The sequence below is a fragment of the Melozone crissalis genome, unplaced genomic scaffold, assembly GCF_028551555.1.
Source record: "Melozone crissalis strain CALT ecotype California unplaced genomic scaffold, PUWL_Pcris_2 ptg000008l_1, whole genome shotgun sequence".
NCBI lineage: Eukaryota > Metazoa > Chordata > Aves > Passeriformes > Passerellidae > Melozone > Melozone crissalis.
Window position 1 is genome coordinate 15,107,249 of NW_026535786.1, and position 18,326 is coordinate 15,125,574.

General features: G+C 48.2%; 1 protein-coding gene across 1 annotated transcript in view; it reads left to right on the top strand.

Moving 5' to 3' along the window:
* The window catches only part of FSTL1 (follistatin like 1), a 52,798-nt gene extending 37,506 nt beyond the window's left edge, over window positions 1-15,292 (top strand). The window contains exons 3-11 of the mRNA XM_054269792.1: window positions 709-813; window positions 2,044-2,173; window positions 3,844-3,876; window positions 5,441-5,571; window positions 8,520-8,638; window positions 9,385-9,497; window positions 10,282-10,392; window positions 12,167-12,264; window positions 12,566-15,292. Of these exons, the coding sequence (XP_054125767.1) occupies window positions 709-813; window positions 2,044-2,173; window positions 3,844-3,876; window positions 5,441-5,571; window positions 8,520-8,638; window positions 9,385-9,497; window positions 10,282-10,392; window positions 12,167-12,264; window positions 12,566-12,610 (885 nt within the window). The 3' untranslated portion in view covers window positions 12,611-15,292. The remainder of the gene's footprint in view (window positions 1-708; window positions 814-2,043; window positions 2,174-3,843; window positions 3,877-5,440; window positions 5,572-8,519; window positions 8,639-9,384; window positions 9,498-10,281; window positions 10,393-12,166; window positions 12,265-12,565) is intronic.
* Window positions 15,293-18,326: the final 3,034 nt, after the last annotated feature.

The following is an 18,326-nucleotide window of genomic DNA, read 5'->3' on the forward strand; positions in this document are numbered from 1 at the left end:
ATATTTGACAGTTATGTGAGCAACAATACTTGTGATGACTTTGGCTAGGAGAAAATTATAAAGCATATCAATTGTGCTGCAGGACATAAGTCAACTGCAGGCTGTCAGGAACCAGGAAGGAATTTTCATTATGGGAGGATTACTCGATAATTATCTCATCCATGACAGTGTTCTTCCTTTAAAGTATTTGATCTTGACTAGTGAAAGCAAGATAATGGGTCAGTTTTTTGTGACAGGGACATTATCTGGTGCCTGATGGCAATCTCTTCTGCCTGTTTGTGTTGTACCTTTCTCTAGGGATATGTTCACCTTCTTCCTAAGTGTCTTGAGCAAAGACATTTCTGCTTCCTACCCTCTGCGAAAAGAAATTTTAAAGACAGCAGTCATTGACATGAGCAAACTATTCTTGCCATTCATGCTAGACTTGCTCTTGCTCATGTTTGCTCCACTTCTCCCAGGTGATTTTCCAGGAATGAACTGAAGGAAACCCTGTATTCCTGGGACTGTAGCCCTTGTTCTTGTGTCTGCTGCTTCTCATTGTCTGAGCTGTCCATCTATTGAAGTCATGTCTCTCTTGTTCTGTCACCCCCACCTTAACACCGTGGTACCTTTTGGTCCTGATACCAGTTAAATGTGCTATTTTTTTAACTGTGTTGTTACTCTTGTGGATAATGATGTATTTTGTGTCTCTGACTTTGTATCTTGCAGGAAGAGCCCAGGAGCAAATCTAAGATCTGTGCCAATGTTTTCTGTGGAGCTGGGCGTGAGTGTGCAGTGACAGAGAAGGGAGAGCCAACCTGCCTGTGCATTGAGGTATGGGAGCAGCACAGGTCCTGTGTCTGGGACAGGTGGCACCACCATCACCCCCCAGATGGGTTTCTGTCACTGGAAGGATCCCCTGATGGAATAAGGCTATGGCTGTTTTAGAGCAGCTGCAAAGTCACAGTGGCTCTTCAAACAGCAGGACTGTTTCCAGTGTTGTGCGGGGGATGAGCCCTGCAGGGTAGATACAGTCTGGGACTCACAGCTGTGCTGCTTGCAGGACTGCCTAGGGTCTTTACACGCACAGGAGACTTTTGTTGGGAAAGTCCAGGGGGGTATGGATGTGCAGCTGGCTTTGAAGGGCACTCTAGGGAGTGGTCTGTGAGCTCCAAGACAGCCTGACCTCACTGGCGCCTTGTTTGAGTAGGTTACAAGCACCCTACTAAAAATCAGCTTTTGTAAAATGGAAATAATTGTGGTAGAGTGCTGTAAGGATGAATAGCTGTATCCAGCAGGGAGTCAGAGATGATTAGAAGAGCCTTTCCCAGCTGTAGGGACACAATGTCTCCCTACTGTGCTCTGCTCCGTGCCTTCAAAACATTTCTGCCTGGCTCCTGGGAATGGCCATGTGGCTCTTTGTTCCCCCTTCCCTCAGAGCTTGCAGCTCTGGCATGACCAGCCTGGGCACTGGAGAGTGAAATGCTCTGTTAGTAGGAAGAGAGTCTGTCACTCTGGGTAGGCTTGGCCAGACCAAAAGGGACAGAAGAGAGAAGCTCATAGCCTGAACAGTGGCACTGGTGAACTCTCTTTGCTGTGGGCTGTGCTGTTTGTTCATGGCTGATGGATTATGCTGCCATTTGGTATCAGAAGAGTGGAGCAGAGTCTCCAGAGAGATGCAATGGAGCCAAGCAAACACAGGTGCAGAGACCAGAGGCGCAGAAACACCTCTGGGCAGGCATGGCCACAGCACATGGAGCAGCAGTTGCAGGATTATGCTCCATATTTATGCTGAGCACTGATTTCTCTGCAGAGGTCTGCTCTCAGAAAGACTCCTGTCATGCTGGTGGTGATAGAAACTGGGATGAAGTGAGGCCTTTGAACTCACACCCACAGACCTCCCTGTGTGGGTTTTCCTGGGGTAATGATGGGTGAGTTGGCCTGTTCCAAACACAGGGCCAAGGGGACAATGCCAAGGACTTCTCCTGAGCTGGGCTATGGTTGGACTCACCGAGCTGTCCCAAGGAGGCAGGTGAAAGGCTGTGTTCTCTGGCTCTCCCACAGAAATGCAAACCTCACAAGAGGCCTGTGTGTGGGAGCAATGGCAAGACGTACCTGAACCACTGTGAGCTGCACCGTGACGCCTGCCTCACCGGCTCCAAGATCCAGGTGGATTATGATGGCCACTGCAAAGGTAACCCTGGCAAGGAGGGCTGGCTACACTCTCAGGGACAAAGAGCTGGAAGGGAAGCATGGTATGATAACAAGGCAAGGCAGAGGCCTCACCAGCAAGACCTTGTCCCACAGTTGCTGAGTGGGGTAAACAAGGCAAGCCTCTGAACAGGAGCCAGACTCAAACAAGAGTCCAGACGACCAGGCAAGCTGGCAGTGATGAAGTAGGCCTGAAATCAAGTTGTTAAGTCAGGGCTGGTGACTCTGGTAACCAGAATCAGACAAGAGGCAGACGAGCTCATAGTGATGCAGTCTGTGGCATTAATTCAGCCTCCTGCTGGGTTCAGGGTGTTCCCAGCAGCTGCACGGGGTCCGGATAGCGCAGTCCTATTGGGGACAGACTGTCTGATTCCCAAGCAGCTTTCAGCTGCAGGCAACCTTAGCAAGCTTAAGGGATATCAGCTCTTTAGTGATTATCAGCTCACTGTAATTTGAGCTCTCAGCTTGCTAGGTGCCTAGGCAGGCAGACACAGGGAGAGAGAGGAGAAGGCAGTTTAGAGTTCCACAGCAATGTCTTAGTTGAATCTTCTGTGAAGGGTTCCAGCGACAGCTCTTCTACCAGAACCGGGCTAAAACAGGGTACAGGGGGATCAGAAATGGTCCAATGGCAAGGGTTAGAGGAAAGTGACCTATGGGCTTCCAGAGAGATAAGCAGGGGTCCAAAGGCAGAATAGGGACTTCTAGCCATTCACCATGACTTGGCATTTCCTATCTTTAGGCTTTGGCTCGCCACATGGCCCTTGCAGGCCCTGTGCTTGCTACATAGCAGGGCTGAGATCAAAGTGGGAACACAGCCACCAGGACAGAGCCTGGATCAACAGTCTATGGAAGAGAGTGGTTGTAACAGAGCTGGAGACAGGCATGGCTACAACATGATAATCACAGGCAAGGACTAGGAGTTGAGGAATCAGATATGAAATGGAGCCTCATGGTTCATGGTCAGAGAGTTTGGATGGAGGCTCTAGGTGAGGCCAGCAGGGTTATTAAGGCCCTCATTAGTGCACTCAAAATCCTGACACCTTGACTGTGGGGGGACCTTGGAGCTATTGTCTCCCCAAGCTTCTGGGAGTGTGGCACTCAGGAGAGCAGGGCAACCTTTTGCTCCTGCTGCCTCACTCTAAGCTTTTGGATTCAGCCAGGTAAGTGTCCCAGTTTAACTGCTGAGGAAAAGTCATGCTCTGAGGATAAGCTCCTAAAACCAATACTATCATCCATGTTCCTAAGGAACCTCAATAACTTTAAGAGCAAGGATTTTGTCCCATCAGTGGGCCTGTTTAACTCACACACATACCAGCTGCATGGTTTTCTTGTGTTCAGACAGAGTTTCATGTGTTTAAATGTGTGCCCACAGTGTCTTACCCTGTCACTGAATACCATGGATAAAAGTCTGGTGCAGTCTTCCTCATTTCCTTCCATCAGATTTATAAACATTGATGAGATTGCCCCTGAGCCTTCAACTCTTCAGGTTAAACTGTCTTCAGTATCTCCTCATGGTCCAGGGGATTCCAGCCCCTCAATCATGTATGTGGCCCTCATATACCCAAAGACTCGTCTGCTTTTACCCATGGTGGGAAGAGATTTGTTTTGCTTCACACTGCATCAAAATGTCCTCTTCTGTCTTTCCATTAACAGAGAAGAAGTCTGAGAATCCAGCTGCAAGTCCAGGTAAGAAGCTGTGTCCTGTTTGGCTGAGGCCTCTGTATGAATCTGTATGCTCTGGGAGATGGGCAGAGGGTGTGCTGGGGGGATACAGAGCTCTGTGTAAAAAGCATACCCTGCATGGGCTGTACAGGAGTCTGAGTTGATAAATCAGCTGAAAGGTGATTGCCCAGCTCTTTACTCTTGGGTAACCTTTCAGAGCTCATACATCTCCTGGGCTTTTCACTGTGCTGGGATGTCTCAGGGACTCAGCATAGACTAGGTGCAATGAAACCCAGTTTGCCCCCAGGCACTCAAACTGTGTTCATCACCCAGACTGAGGGATGGAGCACTCTTTTAAAAGGAAACTTTGCTTTAGGAGTGATGAACCGATGGGTGCAGAGGCAGAGAGTCAGGAGGTACAGCTGAACTGCCTCTACCATCCACCAACAAGATGATCTTGAGTCTCTTCTAACCTAAATGATTCTATGATCACCTAAATTTTAAGTCTCTTCGATTCCCTGTGCTTGGTTTCTCCCCTTATGTATTGCCATGTGTACTTAACACTGGATTTTAGGGCCATGGCTTGTCATCAGGAGAGCCTTTTCCTATTCATGACCTCTAAATACTGGAGCTGTATAATCATCAACTTTAACTTCCTAGGACAGATGAGAGCAAAGTCTCACAGAAACTAAAGAGGAAGGTCCATGTCAGAGCATGGCCACCACCCTAAAGCAGTTTTAAAGAAGTATAAAATGAAACATGCAGAATCCCTACAGAGCTGATTTTTTTAATCTCTCCATCTGCTTGTGATAGTAGTCACTGGATTCAGAAGATCATTAGTGTGTGCAAGTGACATGAATGCACACTGATTCCTTTTCTGGCTTTGCTGACCACTGGGCAGGTGTGACAATTCCCAGCTAGGCTTTCAGTTTTGTTTCTAAATCACAGTTTGTACTAGCACACAAAGTGATAACTGCTCTGGAGAAACCTGTGACACTGGCAAGCACTGTGAATGAATAAGCCCAACCTGACCCCCTCTCATTTCCAGTCAGAGTGGACAAACCAGGGCTTTGACAAAACAGTATATCCTGAGATAACAGGCCCTAAAATTCAAGTCTTGGAGACAGAGTGGTAGAAAGGCTTGCTCAGTCTAGTCTTCCCCCTTGCAGAGGATAGAGGTTTTGGTATTTTAGGGCTGACAGCTGAATGACAATTCTTCGCAGTGTCTGGAAGCCTGGGGACATTGTCAGTTACCTTCCTCCCTCAGTCTGGGACTCTTCACACTAAGATGAGTCAGCTCCGGGATGTTCTTCCACAAGCTTCAGGAATGGGAAGGAAGAGCTTTGGCAGGAGTGTTGTTTTCCAGTCGTGCCACATGGTGTCACCAACAGCCCATCCACTACTCAGCACATGTCAAATCTGCTAGGATCTGGCAGTGATATAACCCCAAGGACAGGACCGAGGGGCTGCAAGCTGCCATCAGGGCGAGCTGGCTGCCTTTTATTTCCAGCCCTCTCTTTGTGATCTCCCTGCACCCTGATTTCTCTCACTCTTGTTTTTCCTTCTGCTGCACTGTCTCCCATCACAGTTGTCTGCTACCAGTCAGACAGGGACGAGCTTCGTCGCCGGGTGATCCAGTGGCTGGAAGCTGAGATTATCCCAGATGGGTGGTTCTCCAAGGGCAGCAACTACAGTGAAGTCCTGGACAAATATTTCAAGGCAAGTAGAGCAGCACCTGCCTCAAAGCCCAGACAACATTTCTTGCCTTGCCACTGCATGACAGCTGCTGTGCCCCCAGCTGAGAGGCTCCAGTGTGTGATGTGCCTGTTGAGCTGGGGACCAGAGGGATCTGAGAAGTCCTACACCCTGATGTGTTATGGGCTGCCTGCAGCAGCCACTGACTGAGACACTGATACAGCTTGTGACAACCAGCTGTGGAGCATCTCTGACTCCTGGTGTCTGACCTGCCCTGGGGAAAAGGAAGAGGGCAAGCCTCATGTGCCTGTAGCAGAGTAGAGAACTAATCTTGGGTAAAATGCCAGAGGAAAAGAGGTGAAAGTGCTAGAAATGCAGGAAGCTGTCGCAGGGGCTGCTGATTTTTTGGTCTAGATAGTGCCAAGGCCATGCTGAGATGGGTATAAGGGACATTTGGGGGCTTCAAGGAATATGTCCCAGTTGTGGCTGAGAGCTGGCAGTTCCCTAGTATTCTGCAGAGTGAAAGCCACTCGAGTCTTGGGCCTTGCAATAATCCTGTTCCTCCCTCCTCCCTGTCAGTCTATCCCTCAGCCCATCTGCACCCCCTTCTGTAACCAGCAGATCCCAAGCTTCTCCCATGCTCCTGCCACATGCACTGCTGTGTCCCTCCCCCTCACGCCTGGCTCCTGAGAGAGACTTCAAAGCATTCAGGATGGAGCTGGAGGAGCAGGTGGGGAAGAGGGGAGAGCATTTAAATCACGAGCTGTTGACAGCCAGAGATTAATGGTGCCTGACAGGAGTTAGCACTGCAAGCAAATTTGCCATGGCAATGGCACCCCCTGGTGAGACAGAGGAGCTGGTCCCCTCGCTCCACAGAACATCCTCACATTTGCAGTGGAAATCCACTGCCCTGGGCGCTCCTGTCAGTGCCTGCCAGCACCAAAAAGCAGCAGTGTCCTGTGTTACTCCCTCTGCCTGCAAATATGCTGTTCCCAGCCACTTTTGCAGGGTCTCCCCAGGTCATGGGCTTTGCTGAAATGCATGAGCCAGCCATGGGCTTGTTCCACTGTCACCACACAAGCCATTCACACCCACTGTCCCCACGCCTGTCAGCATGCTGGTGATATCCTGAGGCTAAGCTCAGAGGCAGGCAGCCTCACGTTCTCTTTACTGTCCCACTTTTTCTGGAGCACTGATCCCAGCCACTGGGTGGGAGATGTTATGGCAAAGAAATACCTCTGCTCGTTCCAAAGGGAGAATTTCCATGGCCAAGGTCAATAGTATGAGGTTCAGTAAGGGGAAGTGTTAGGTTCTGCATTTGGGTCACAACAATCCCAGGCAGAACTTCAGGCTGGGGAAACAGTGGCTGCAAAGGGAGGTGGTGGAGTCACCATCCCTGGAAGGGTTCAAGAGACAACTGGATGTGGCACTTGCTGCTGTGCTTTAGTTGATAAGGTGATGTTCAATCAAAGGGTGATGATCTTGGAGGTCTTCTCCAACCTTAATGATTCTGTGATTCTCTATCAGGTGGTAATCCACCTTTTCAACTGCCTTATTCTTTGAGCTTTGAAACATTTTTGAAGCAGAATTCAGAGTTTGGAACAACTTGAGACAAATCAAGGCAAAGCAAACTAAATGGCTTCAACCACACAGAAATTTGTGTCAGCAATGAGTGTCTGCTGTTACTGGAGGAATTTTGTCCTGCCAAGCTGTGAGGCTCTTCATGCCCTGCATTCCTGCAAATGGCCTGATTCCTGTGCTGCATGTAGGAAACACTGGAGGCATAGTTGAAATGAAGCTTTTCCCTTTTCTCCTTGATGGGGAGGTTTGTAGATGTGGCATTAAGCTTTTCCCTCCTGGGAGCCTGACTTTAGGGCTCACTGGGATGTGCTTTGCTTGTCAGGCAGGTCATGACCTTGAAGGACATTATTTCAAGAGGAGCAAGACTGGTAGTAGGAAGCTGCTCCATTTTGGAGAATCTCTGTGGGAATGCCTTAATGTAGACCATAACTTTGAAAGGCAAGAAAACTCACTTAACAGTCTGGGTCATTAAGAGAACTGCAGTCATTTCCATAATAAAAAGCAGCTTCAAAGTCTAGTGGAAGTTACCATGTGGAGCAGTCACACAGGATTATTTCCCTAGTTCTGGATGTTTCTCCTGAAACACACAGAGGTAACAACAGGCAGTGCTCTATTCCAGCATTCCTGAGAGCACTGCACAAGGAGCCACAGGGACCTGCCCCAATCACACAGCAAAAATCAGGTGGCAGCAGTCTGTGTGCAGGATTAATTTTCCCTTCACAGCAATGCAGCTGTCTCTGAGGGGGCACAGCAGATCCTGCTGAGTGCCCAGCGCTGCAGTGTCACATCTCCAAACAGGAAAGCAAAATGCAATTACTTCTTTGGGAGTACAGCCAGGATTTTGGGGCTAAAGCTGCTGCTCTTCAGTGCCAGGAGTCTTGTCAGGACCTTAAGAAGTTGATGGTGAGGTGTTGTGCTATTGCATTAATTTTTTTCCCTGGTATCAGCAGAAAATTGCTTCCTGTGATTTTTCCCTTTTGTCACTGTCAGAGTCCAGGCACAGCTTTGGAGTTACACATATTGGAAAGCTGACACCTCCTTGAATGCAGCTAGTCTGCTCTAAGGCAGGAGGTATATAAGAAAGCTAAGAGCTGGCTGAAACAAAGAGAAGAAATAGGGTTAGAGCCATAAATCAAGCAGCAGGAGGTGAATGAGAGGCAGTGTAGCTTATCTGTGAGAACAAGGCTAGGATCATTTCTCTCTTATTCTGAGGCTAATGTGGATATGTTGCTGTTTTTCTCTGAGCCTCTTTCTTTGTGAAAAACAGGGAGAATGGAACTTGTCCCACTAAAGCTTCAAAATGTTATGTAGGTATGGAAGAAGGAAGGGGTACTTTGAACTGATAAATGAGAGCTTTTCACATCTTCCCATCTTCCCATCTTCCCCTACAGAGCTTTGATGATGGTGATTCTCGCTTGGACTCCACTGAATTCTTGAAGTTTGTGGAGCAGAATGAGACTGCCATCAACATCACCACCTACATGGACCAGGAGACCAACAAGTTGCTCAGGTGGGCAGTGGACAGGATGCCAGAGGGAGGACCAGGGGGGTAGATGTGGTAGAATGGAAGATGGAAATTCACTCATGGTAAATATCAGCTAGGGCTTGCACTGGCAGAGTTAATTGTGTATGAAGTGGCTTCCAATTAAGTAGGTGTGAACACACAAGAGGAGCAGTCCTGTCTCTACCCTTCATGTTAGGCACGTATTCCAATCTTCTTTTGCCCTAAATGTAGCACTTGTGCAGCCAGAAGGGAGTTGGGTAACAGAAGATTTGTCCTCTTCTTTCTATTTCCTAATAAATTAGCTTTCCTGGGGACTGCCCTCTCCTTTTGCCTAATAGCTACATCCAGTGCAAGGAAGATGGTGGGAAAACACCATTCATAGGCAGCTATGGTTTGAGAGGTTTCCCTCTTTCTTTGTTTGCTACTGTGTGAAAAAAAGGCTGCTTGTGGTTATGCTGTGCTTGCATCTCTACCTGTGTGACAGCATGCAGATGTCAACAAATGTGGATGTCCCATTCCTGCTGTTCTGAATATCCCCCCACTGCCCAGCCCGCTGCCAGACAGAGAGTATTTTGTGACTGTTCTTCTTTTCTCTGTATCCCATGAGGTTTCCTTAGAGAAGCCACTTGTGCCAGACATCTTGGAGTCTCCCTAGTTATTACTGGGTTTAGTCACCTGCACTCTGAAGACAGTGGAGCAGGCACTGGCCTAGCACAGCCCTGTGCAGAACAAGCCTCTCTGTTTCCTTTCAGGGGACTCTGCGTAGATGCCCTCATCGAGCTGTCAGATGAAAATGCTGACTGGAAGCTCAGCTTCAATGAATTTCTCAAGTGCCTCAGCCCATCCTTCAACCCACCAGAGAAAAGTAGGAACTCCTCACTTATCTTGGGGAACAAGAGGGGTCCTGGGAAGGGAGGAAAAAAAAGGAGATCAGCTTCAGGCCAGACATCGGGTGCTGTAACTCCACAGCCAGAGATAATTTTAATATATGCCTGCCTCTTTTCCAACAGCACTCTTTGTCCCTGCATTGTTGAGAGTACTGCTTTTACTGTCCCAGAGCTCCTGCAGCTCTTGTAATAAGAAAGGTTTGGATTTTAGAAGCAAGGACATAGGTTGAATGGGTATGGTATGCTTGTAAGATCAAGGCATGTATTTAACAGTGCAGAGGTCAATCATGTGAGGAGTTCATGGCCAGATAACTTAGGAAAGTCAGACCAGACCAAAGTCCTGCTATGCTCTGCCTTTCACACAGAGAGCCTCCCTGATGACCATCTCAAAGTTCACTATCCTTCCAAATCATTTCACCAACTTATCCTCACCTAGATCAGAATAACCCAAGCTTTCATTTCAGGGGTTCTTTTCTTTGTGTAACAAATAAGGAAATTCAAACAAATCCAACACTGAGATTTCATTTGGAATTGAGAAATTGAAACTTGTTCTTCTGATGAAGAAAAACAAAGGGTTTGACTTTCCCAAATTATATTTTGGCTGATTTCACTCACCAAATTCAACATGAATATTTTAGTCATGAGGAAACTTCTGATGGTTGGGGGAAGGAAGGCTTCCCCTTCAACCAAGGCATCTCCAAAGTATGTTGCCTTTAGCCTGCTCGCTCTCACAAGCCCTGCCTTTGTTTTGTGCCTCTTCAGAGTGTGCCCTGGAAGATGAGACCTATGAGGACGGAGCAGAGACCCAGGTGGAGTGCAACCGCTGCGTCTGCGCCTGTGGGAACTGGGTGTGCACCGCAATGACGTGCGAGGGTCCGTATGCTCCCCAGAAAGTTACTGTGTGTGGGTCTGGGCAAAAGAATTCTCACTGTGTCCTTTCAAAGGCACCAGCTATCCAGGGTTCTTCTCTCTCCAGCTTTTCCTCAGCTTCTCCATGGCTGGTTTCTGCATAACCCTCACTTGTTCCATGTTAGTCAAACCCAAGCTGGTACTGTTCCAGAGGTCAGAAATTATGTAACTGGGCTCAGGGCAATGCTGATGGGGTTTGTAGTTTGGATTTGGTGTCATGAAAATTCAGCACTAAATCTTCCAGACTGGAGCTACTCTGCATCCTGCTGGTGCAAAACAAATAGGTCACTGGCTGCTACTGTACGTGTAGGCGTGAGCAAGTCAGGATATGTGTCTATATCCTCACTGTATCTGCATTTATGGAATTTGTAAAACAGGATCTAAGATCCTGTCTTGATCAAGAGGGGATATAGGAACCTTCATCCAATGCCAAGAAAGCACTTTAGCTTCTTGCCACAAAAACTGTAGAATAATGCTGATGAAGGGAGATGGTGCTATAGTAAGGGAGGGTTGTTTGTTCCTCTTTTGGAAGGCCCTTAAACTTGCCCAGCCAGGTACAATTGTGAGAGGTCGTGGTGCAGTTGTGAACAACAGCTCTCTGTTTCACCTTCTCACACATAGTTCAGGGCCAGTGGAATTCCACCTTTTCCCTGTGTTGGCAAATGTATGGGTCCTTCCCAAGGAGCCACATCCATCCTCCCAGCATGGTGCTGCATTTCTCTGGCCTTCTCCCCTAGAAACTCAGTCCTTGCTGCATTTTTATATCCTTCTTCCCTAGAAACCAGGCCCTTGCAGGAGCTTTATTTCAGTGCTGTGTGGGACCTACCAGGAGTACACTGGTTCAGATCTATAGCTTGGGCAGAGTAGGAGAGGGAAACAGCAGCAGTGCGTACAGAGCTTTTCCTGTTTATCTGATCTTCTGCAGCAGAGGCTTCAGGATCACCTCAGCTCAGACATAGCTGTGGCAGCAGGAACTCACCTGAGAAAAGACAACTGTTGTATTAATAGAGCTGCCAGAGGAGTTTCATGTAGGTGTCATAGATTAAGCAACAGAATGAGATACTCTTTTTGTTGCCTCCCCAGAAACAACCTTCAAAGTTGCTATGCAACACCTGTTCTTGGTGCCTACTTTGTTCCCTACATCCATGACAAAAGCATGCAATGGCATAACAATTCCTTGACTTTCTGCCCATGTCAGAGCAGCAGAGGAGTTAGAGGCTATTGTTAGAGGAATAATGAAACTGAAGAATCAGATCAAACACATCAGCAAGTTACATCTTCATTGAGTAAAATTACCTCTTCATTATTGTACTTAGGTTATTGTACTTCAGTTATTGTACTTAGGTTGCACTGAGCTTCTATTTATTCCCTTCAAGAGGCCAAGATGTTTGAGCTAATAGGTTACACTGAGCTTCCATTTATTCCCTTCAAGAGGCCAAGATGTTTGAGCTAATTATAGGTGTTTCTTTTCAATAATATGCAGCCTCTTCTACGTGGCTTTATTATCAGTCACATGGGAGGGAGAGACAGGGACAGACCGCACATCCAAGTTGTGAAGTCCCAGGCAGCCACAAGGCCTGTTCTCTTTCTAAGAAGCCAAGCCATACCATCCTCCAGCAAAGGCTTCCTCAGCTTGAGGGATGCTGTGCCTGACCTGCCTCTCTTTGTTCTTCATGGTTCAGCATCTGAAATTTGCATCCCCTATTTGTGAAACACTAAACTCCATTTCTGCTTCTAGGGAGGAATGAGAAGGTGCCTGCTCAGAGACACCGACCTGATCAAGACTTGACTGAGGAGGAGATGGCCAGATACGTTCAGGAACTGCAGAAGCATCAGGTCAGCGTGAAGCTGGGAAGGTCTGCTTGCACTGAGCCTCCCCTTGCCAGATGGGTTCCTTCTGTTTCTGTCACTTGGAGACTTCTAGAAGTAGAAGGGAGTAAGAGGTAGAAGGAGGAGCAGAGTAAATGTCTTGCCTGTGGGGACAAGATCAGGTGTGGGGCTTTCAGATACAAAAGTGCTCTGAAGTCTTTGATCCATCCACACTGTTGGCACCGTCTGTGGATGGATCAAAGACTTCAGAGCACTACCAATTGCTGTGTCGGTGCAGAGCTTCATTTCTGTGCTCTCTTTTCTCTAGGAGACGGCTGAGAAGACCAAGAGAATGAGCACCAAGGAGATGTAAGGGGCCTCCACAGCGGAGGAGCCCAGGAGGATGGGCCCAACCTGCCATCCTGTCCTCCAGTGCTGATCTCAGTATGCACAAGTGTCTGCTACAGTTGCCCAGTCACAGATATTTACATGTATAGCGATGGGTTATTTGTTTTGTAATACACAAAGAATGGGGCCAGGAAAGGGGAGCAGAGCCCACCTGTTCAGGGAGCTTCATTGCTGGGACCTTGGAAGGCTGGGAGTGACTTAGAGCAGCCTCTGGGGCCCATCCCCAGAGCAGAGAGCTGCTCCCTCCAAAAGCTAACAGGGATTTCTTGTTCCTCTGGATCTGGGGAAAGGATGGAGGTCAATGCTGGATAGAAAAGCTTTCAGTCAATACAATTGTCAGCACCACCCTTGGCTGCAGAGATACAGGCCTGGCAGTTTTGTGGCTGAACACGTGTGCTGCAGGGCACCACTATCCAAGGACCTTACCCTTTGCTTCGAGCTCCTCAAAGTTAATCAGCCTGGTGTGACACCTGGGACTCGTGGTGCCATGCTGGCATAAGTCCAGCACATTCCTCCTTGCTTTCCACCAGACCGTCCCCAGCAGCTCCTCCAGTACACTGTGGGCTCCAACACAACATGGTTCCTTTTGACCTCATCTCACTCTTTCTCTCCCTGCCCCCTCCTTAGAGGTGCTATCATATTTTTTTCTTATCACATTCTCATGCTGACTCCCCTTTATTTTTTGTTTCGGGTTTTTTATTATTTTATTTCCTATGGTAGTGATTCAGCTTTTGTATGTTTTGTAGCTCTAGACCTTTCAAGAAAACCCAGCATGTGGGTTTTTGTTGTTGACAGTGCTGTAATGCCCATGCACAGTTTGTATTGCACTGTGCTCAGCTGCCACAAACACCACAGGCAAATTGTGAGCCTTGCACTACAGGGTATTTCCCAGCTGGGGGACAGCAGTGTCCCTCGTGGGAAGGAGAGACAGGGTTGGATGTAATTAGTTTCACCAGACACAGATTGCCACTGCAGCTCTCTAGCTCTCACTCTTGTAGCTAGCATTGACCATGTGCTCAAAGTCTGTGCTCGTGCCTCTCTAAATTGCTCAAAGCAGTCTAGAGACAGAGGGACCAGGCAATCCCATTAGTACAGTATCTTAAAGCTTAACTAGGCAGAAAACTGTTTAGTTGTGCTGTTGGCATCATCTTGGGCTTTTCATCTTCCTCTGGGGTGAGGCAGCAGCGTTATTCTTTGATTCCAGGTATGAGTTTGGAGTCAGGGCTGGAAGCCTCATTACTGACACATTTCTCAATGTCATTATCAGACCACCTTTGAGTGCTCTCACATTCCTTCGTAGGTCAGTTTCATCCCACATGTTTCTCAGAGCATTGATCCTACATGTAAATGAAATGCTCTTTTGTTGATAGTCACCTCTGTAGCCTGAAGCTCAGCTGATTTTCTTATGCAGTTGTCAAATGTACTTCATGCACACCTGAACATCCATGTTCCCTTCATGCCTGTGCTGTGCTTCCCAAGCAGTTGCATGTGCCCTGATCCACTACTTGTGACTTCCATCTTTCTGTTTGTGAGCAACTTCAGCAGTTGTTGCTGTGTATCTTGCAGCCCCTATTGCTTGCTCAAGCAAAATTCCACTTGCATCTCCAAAAGCATGTCCAGTTTGAGTGAAGATCAGCAGGACTTGAGTCCCAACCTCCCCTTCTTGCACAGTGCTTTCCTTAAAGAGGAGGAATGAACTGGTACCTAGAAGTATAGGAAAAGAAGAAAGCTTGGTCCCTCCTGTGCTCTTTCCCATGAACCAAATGGGTTAAAGGCTGGCTGGTCTTTGAGCTGTTTTCCTGATGTGAAGCCAGAGGACTTCCATTAACTTTGACATCGTGCCACTTTTCCAGTGAGAACTATAATGTACCCTGGCATTGAGGATTTGGTATCATAAATACAGGAGACTGTTTTTTTGGTTTTTTTCTCATGAGGACCTGAGAGGATTTGAGTAGCTGTCACCTGTGAAGGTGAGAGGAATGAGTCCATGTGAGCTGAGGGTAATGTGGACAATGCTACACTGGGACAGAATAATTGTGTTCTGGTGGCACTGGAAGAAGTGGTTGGTGAAATAGGAGCACCATTAGGCATAGGCTTGCTCCTTCCCAAGAGTATGAGCGAAAGGGCTTCATGTGCTGGATCTGGAGTCACAGGAACATTGTTAATAATGTTTTGCTTTATTCCAGCCCTGCTCTAAAAGGTAGTTAGTGCCTCCCAGATCACTTCCTTCCAGCTTGGGTTGTTAAAGTGCCTTAGAGAAAACACAACAGCTTGCCTTAAAGGCTTTCCCTGGACAGGGATAACATCTTGTTCCATCAGGAATATCTCCAACTGTGAAAACCAGAGCACGTGCAGGAAGGGAAGGTGAATGCACGGCTTCAGGGCTTCTGTAGGCTGCACTGTGCCGTGTTCTCTGTCCCCTCTTGCCTGCTGTGGCTGTGCAGCCGTGTGGATGGGGGTGGCTGCTGGGGCAGCCAGAGATGTGTGCTGGCAGCTGAGGTTTACAGAGCTTGCTCTTGCACTGAGGGCGGAGGGACGGGCTGCGGTCTCCGGCAAGCGGAGCTCTCCGAGAAGCCATACAACAGATCCCAGGGTAGCCTAGGGCAGCAGCTGGGAGTGCAGCAACAGTGCCTCTGCAAGGGGCTGCTGCTGCTGCCTCTGGAGCCTCTTCCTCCTTGTGCCCCACAAAGGGACGTGGTGGAAAGTGGAGCCCCTTCTAAGGGCAGCAGTTCTCAAAGGGGACCAAAACACCTCGGCAGCCCAGACTGAGCAATGCTCAGGCTTCTGCAGGCTGATCACTCACTAACTCCTGCAGGCTGCTGGGGAAGGAAGTGCTGAATTTCAGCCATTGCCCTCTGGGATGATTGCTGTACAGACTACAAGGGGCAGGGAAGGTGTTTTGTTTTGTTTTTCCCAAAAAACCAAATTTAAGCAACAAACAAAAAAAGTCCCACTCCTCCCTTTATATTCCCTCCTGTATGTGTGTGAAATTTATCAGTATTCCGTAGGTTTCCTTAGTGCACTTATTTTACTTGATTTTGTAATTTTTTTGAAGCAGGGGGGTTTGGATATTACTGCCAAATAAATGAAACAAAATTTTAAAAATAACACTTGTTTGGTTTATTTTTCACAAGCCACACAACTTGTTTAAAAAAAAAAAATCTGTCTTTGCACACTCATACACAGATCTCAGTGTGTTGGACAAATGTAAGACATGACTGTTTCTGTTTTACAGCTGGGGAATCAGGTGGAAAAAACCCATAGGCAAGCAAAAACAATAACTAAAGGCCTTGAAAATGTGACTGAATAGTGAAATAGCCTTCAGTGGTGGTGTATGACAGGAGGATGTGCCCTACTATTTATTCACCTTCCCAGCAATGCCACTGCTGTCAGTGCTTCTGTGCAGATAATGGTCTGACAGAAGAGAAAGCTGCCTTGCTTTGTTCCACTTGGTGTGCTCCTTCCAAAGCTGTTTAAAAAAGAAAACCAAACAACTCACAAACATTGGCTCTTCCATGTTGTTTTTCACACCAAATGGCCTCTTTAGCATGGACCAGCTGCTGCACATGCAATTCTTCTGTGGCATTCCCTGCCCGTTCACTGCTCAACTGCAAAGTAAGGCTGCTTTATTACTGCAATTTCTACTGTGAGGACTCCCCAGGATTTTAAGAAGAAATGAATGGAAGCAGCAGCCACAAATTTAGCTAGGTGGCACTACAAATATTTTGCCTTGTGCTCCATGCATATTTACTGAAGCAAAGTGGTTTTCAGGTGGGAGAGAGGAAAAGCAAAAATTCTGTTGCCCGCTGCTTGTAGAGGCCTGGGAAAAACTCTGACCTGTTTATGGAGTTGTGCATATCTGAGTATTAAATTACTGCACTATACCCTTAATCACAATTCTCCAGTGCTGTTAAGCTTCAGGTTGAGAAATAGGCTATTTAAGTGATAGATCAAGAGACTGAACTGCATTTGTAAGGTATTTATTAACTTTAGCTCTGAAGACAGGAGCAGACAGATCTATAATAAGACTCAGTCCTGAACCATGTTACAGGACACACCTTGAGGAGAACCAGGCTTAAAGCACTACAAAAGACAAGAGCAAAATCCAGATGACCTTACTCTTGTGCTTACATAAACTGTCCTGGAACAGCACAGTATTTGTAAAGTGGGGAAAATTATGTTGATAAGAAGTTAATAATACTGGTGAGGTGTCTGTTCTACAGCTATCTCTGAGTTCACATCAGGGCTCATACTTGTGAATCCACAGACTCTTGGAAAACAAATGAAAGGAGTTCAATGGAAATTGACCTGTTCATTCCTACCCACTGTGGCACACTTTCTTGAAGGCTGGGCATAGACAACCTCCTCGTCTCAGCAACAGGAGCTGTCATGTCAAAATATTGTGGTGATAAAATCCAGAGTTTATAAGAGCACCAAAGGAAGGACAAGTGGACTATCGGTTTTGTCCATAGTATTCTAGACACCTTTGAAATCAGCATTGTTGCTACTTCACACGTTTTAAACTCCTGGCTGGTACCTGCAAACTGTGATTTTGTTTGTGTTTCTTTCAGTCTAAGATGATGAAGACTTTTGTGTACATTAAGTGTTTTGAGTAGGTGGGAGATTGCTATTCCCTTCTTTTTGGCTTCTCTATGCATTACAAAGAAGCAAGTCTGCTTCTTAAGCCTGAACTTAGTCGAGGCAAAAGTTCCCTTGAGTTGCGAATCTTCTCATTGTTATCACACATGGCTGCTGCCTCTTCTTCGGATTACTGACTACAGCGATGTCACCCTGCGTTCAAAGAGCAATGAACTGAAATCACCGATCCCGACCTGCCTGTTTGCATATGTTGGTACAACAGGGGTCAGCCCCATGTCGATCAGTGACGAGCGTCAGACAGCTTCGCCTGGCAGACTCGTGTGTGACGGATTAACTCCAGCCAATGCCCCCGCTCAAGGCCAAAGCTGTCGCTTCGCATCCAGGCAAGGACACGCACTGGGAGTGCCTCCCTTTCGGTGCTCCACGGCAGCAGCTCACAGAACCACAGAATGGTTTGGGTTGGAAGGGGCCTCAAAGATGCTCAGTTCCAACCTCCCTGTTCTGCAGGGACCAAAGCAGATCAACCCTTGGACAAAATACCCGCTGACCAGGAATGCTAGGCCGGGCTCCCCCACCAGCTGCACAAAGGAGAGGCCATGGAGTACACGGGCTGAGGCAGCGCCTCTCCTTCGGGCTCGCAGGATGACCAAGAGGGCCAGAACAAAGGCTATGGTTTAATTTTACACTTGGCAGCTCTGGTGTCCCGAGCTCGGAGTAAAACATTTGGCAGGGAGGAGGTGGCATTCCCAGCCGGCGATTCGGCATCAGCCCAGCAGGCCAGGCCGGACCGAGCAGCGGCACCGGAGCAGCCCCGACCCCCGGGCCGCCCCCGCCATGGGGCCGCCTCCCGCCCCGCCTGCGCGCCGCCCTCCCGCGCCCATGCTCGTTCCGGGGCCGCTGAACGCTCCCCATCCCTCCCCGCCCACCCGCAGGTGCCCCGCAACCTGCATAAGAGCGCTCGCCTGGCTGTGGCCTCGGCCGGCGGCGCGCCCGGGATCGAGCATGACGCTCGGGGGTGGCGGGGCTATGCAGGTTCCGGGGCGGGCCGGGGCGGCGTGACGCGCGGGGCCGTCGGTCAGTGC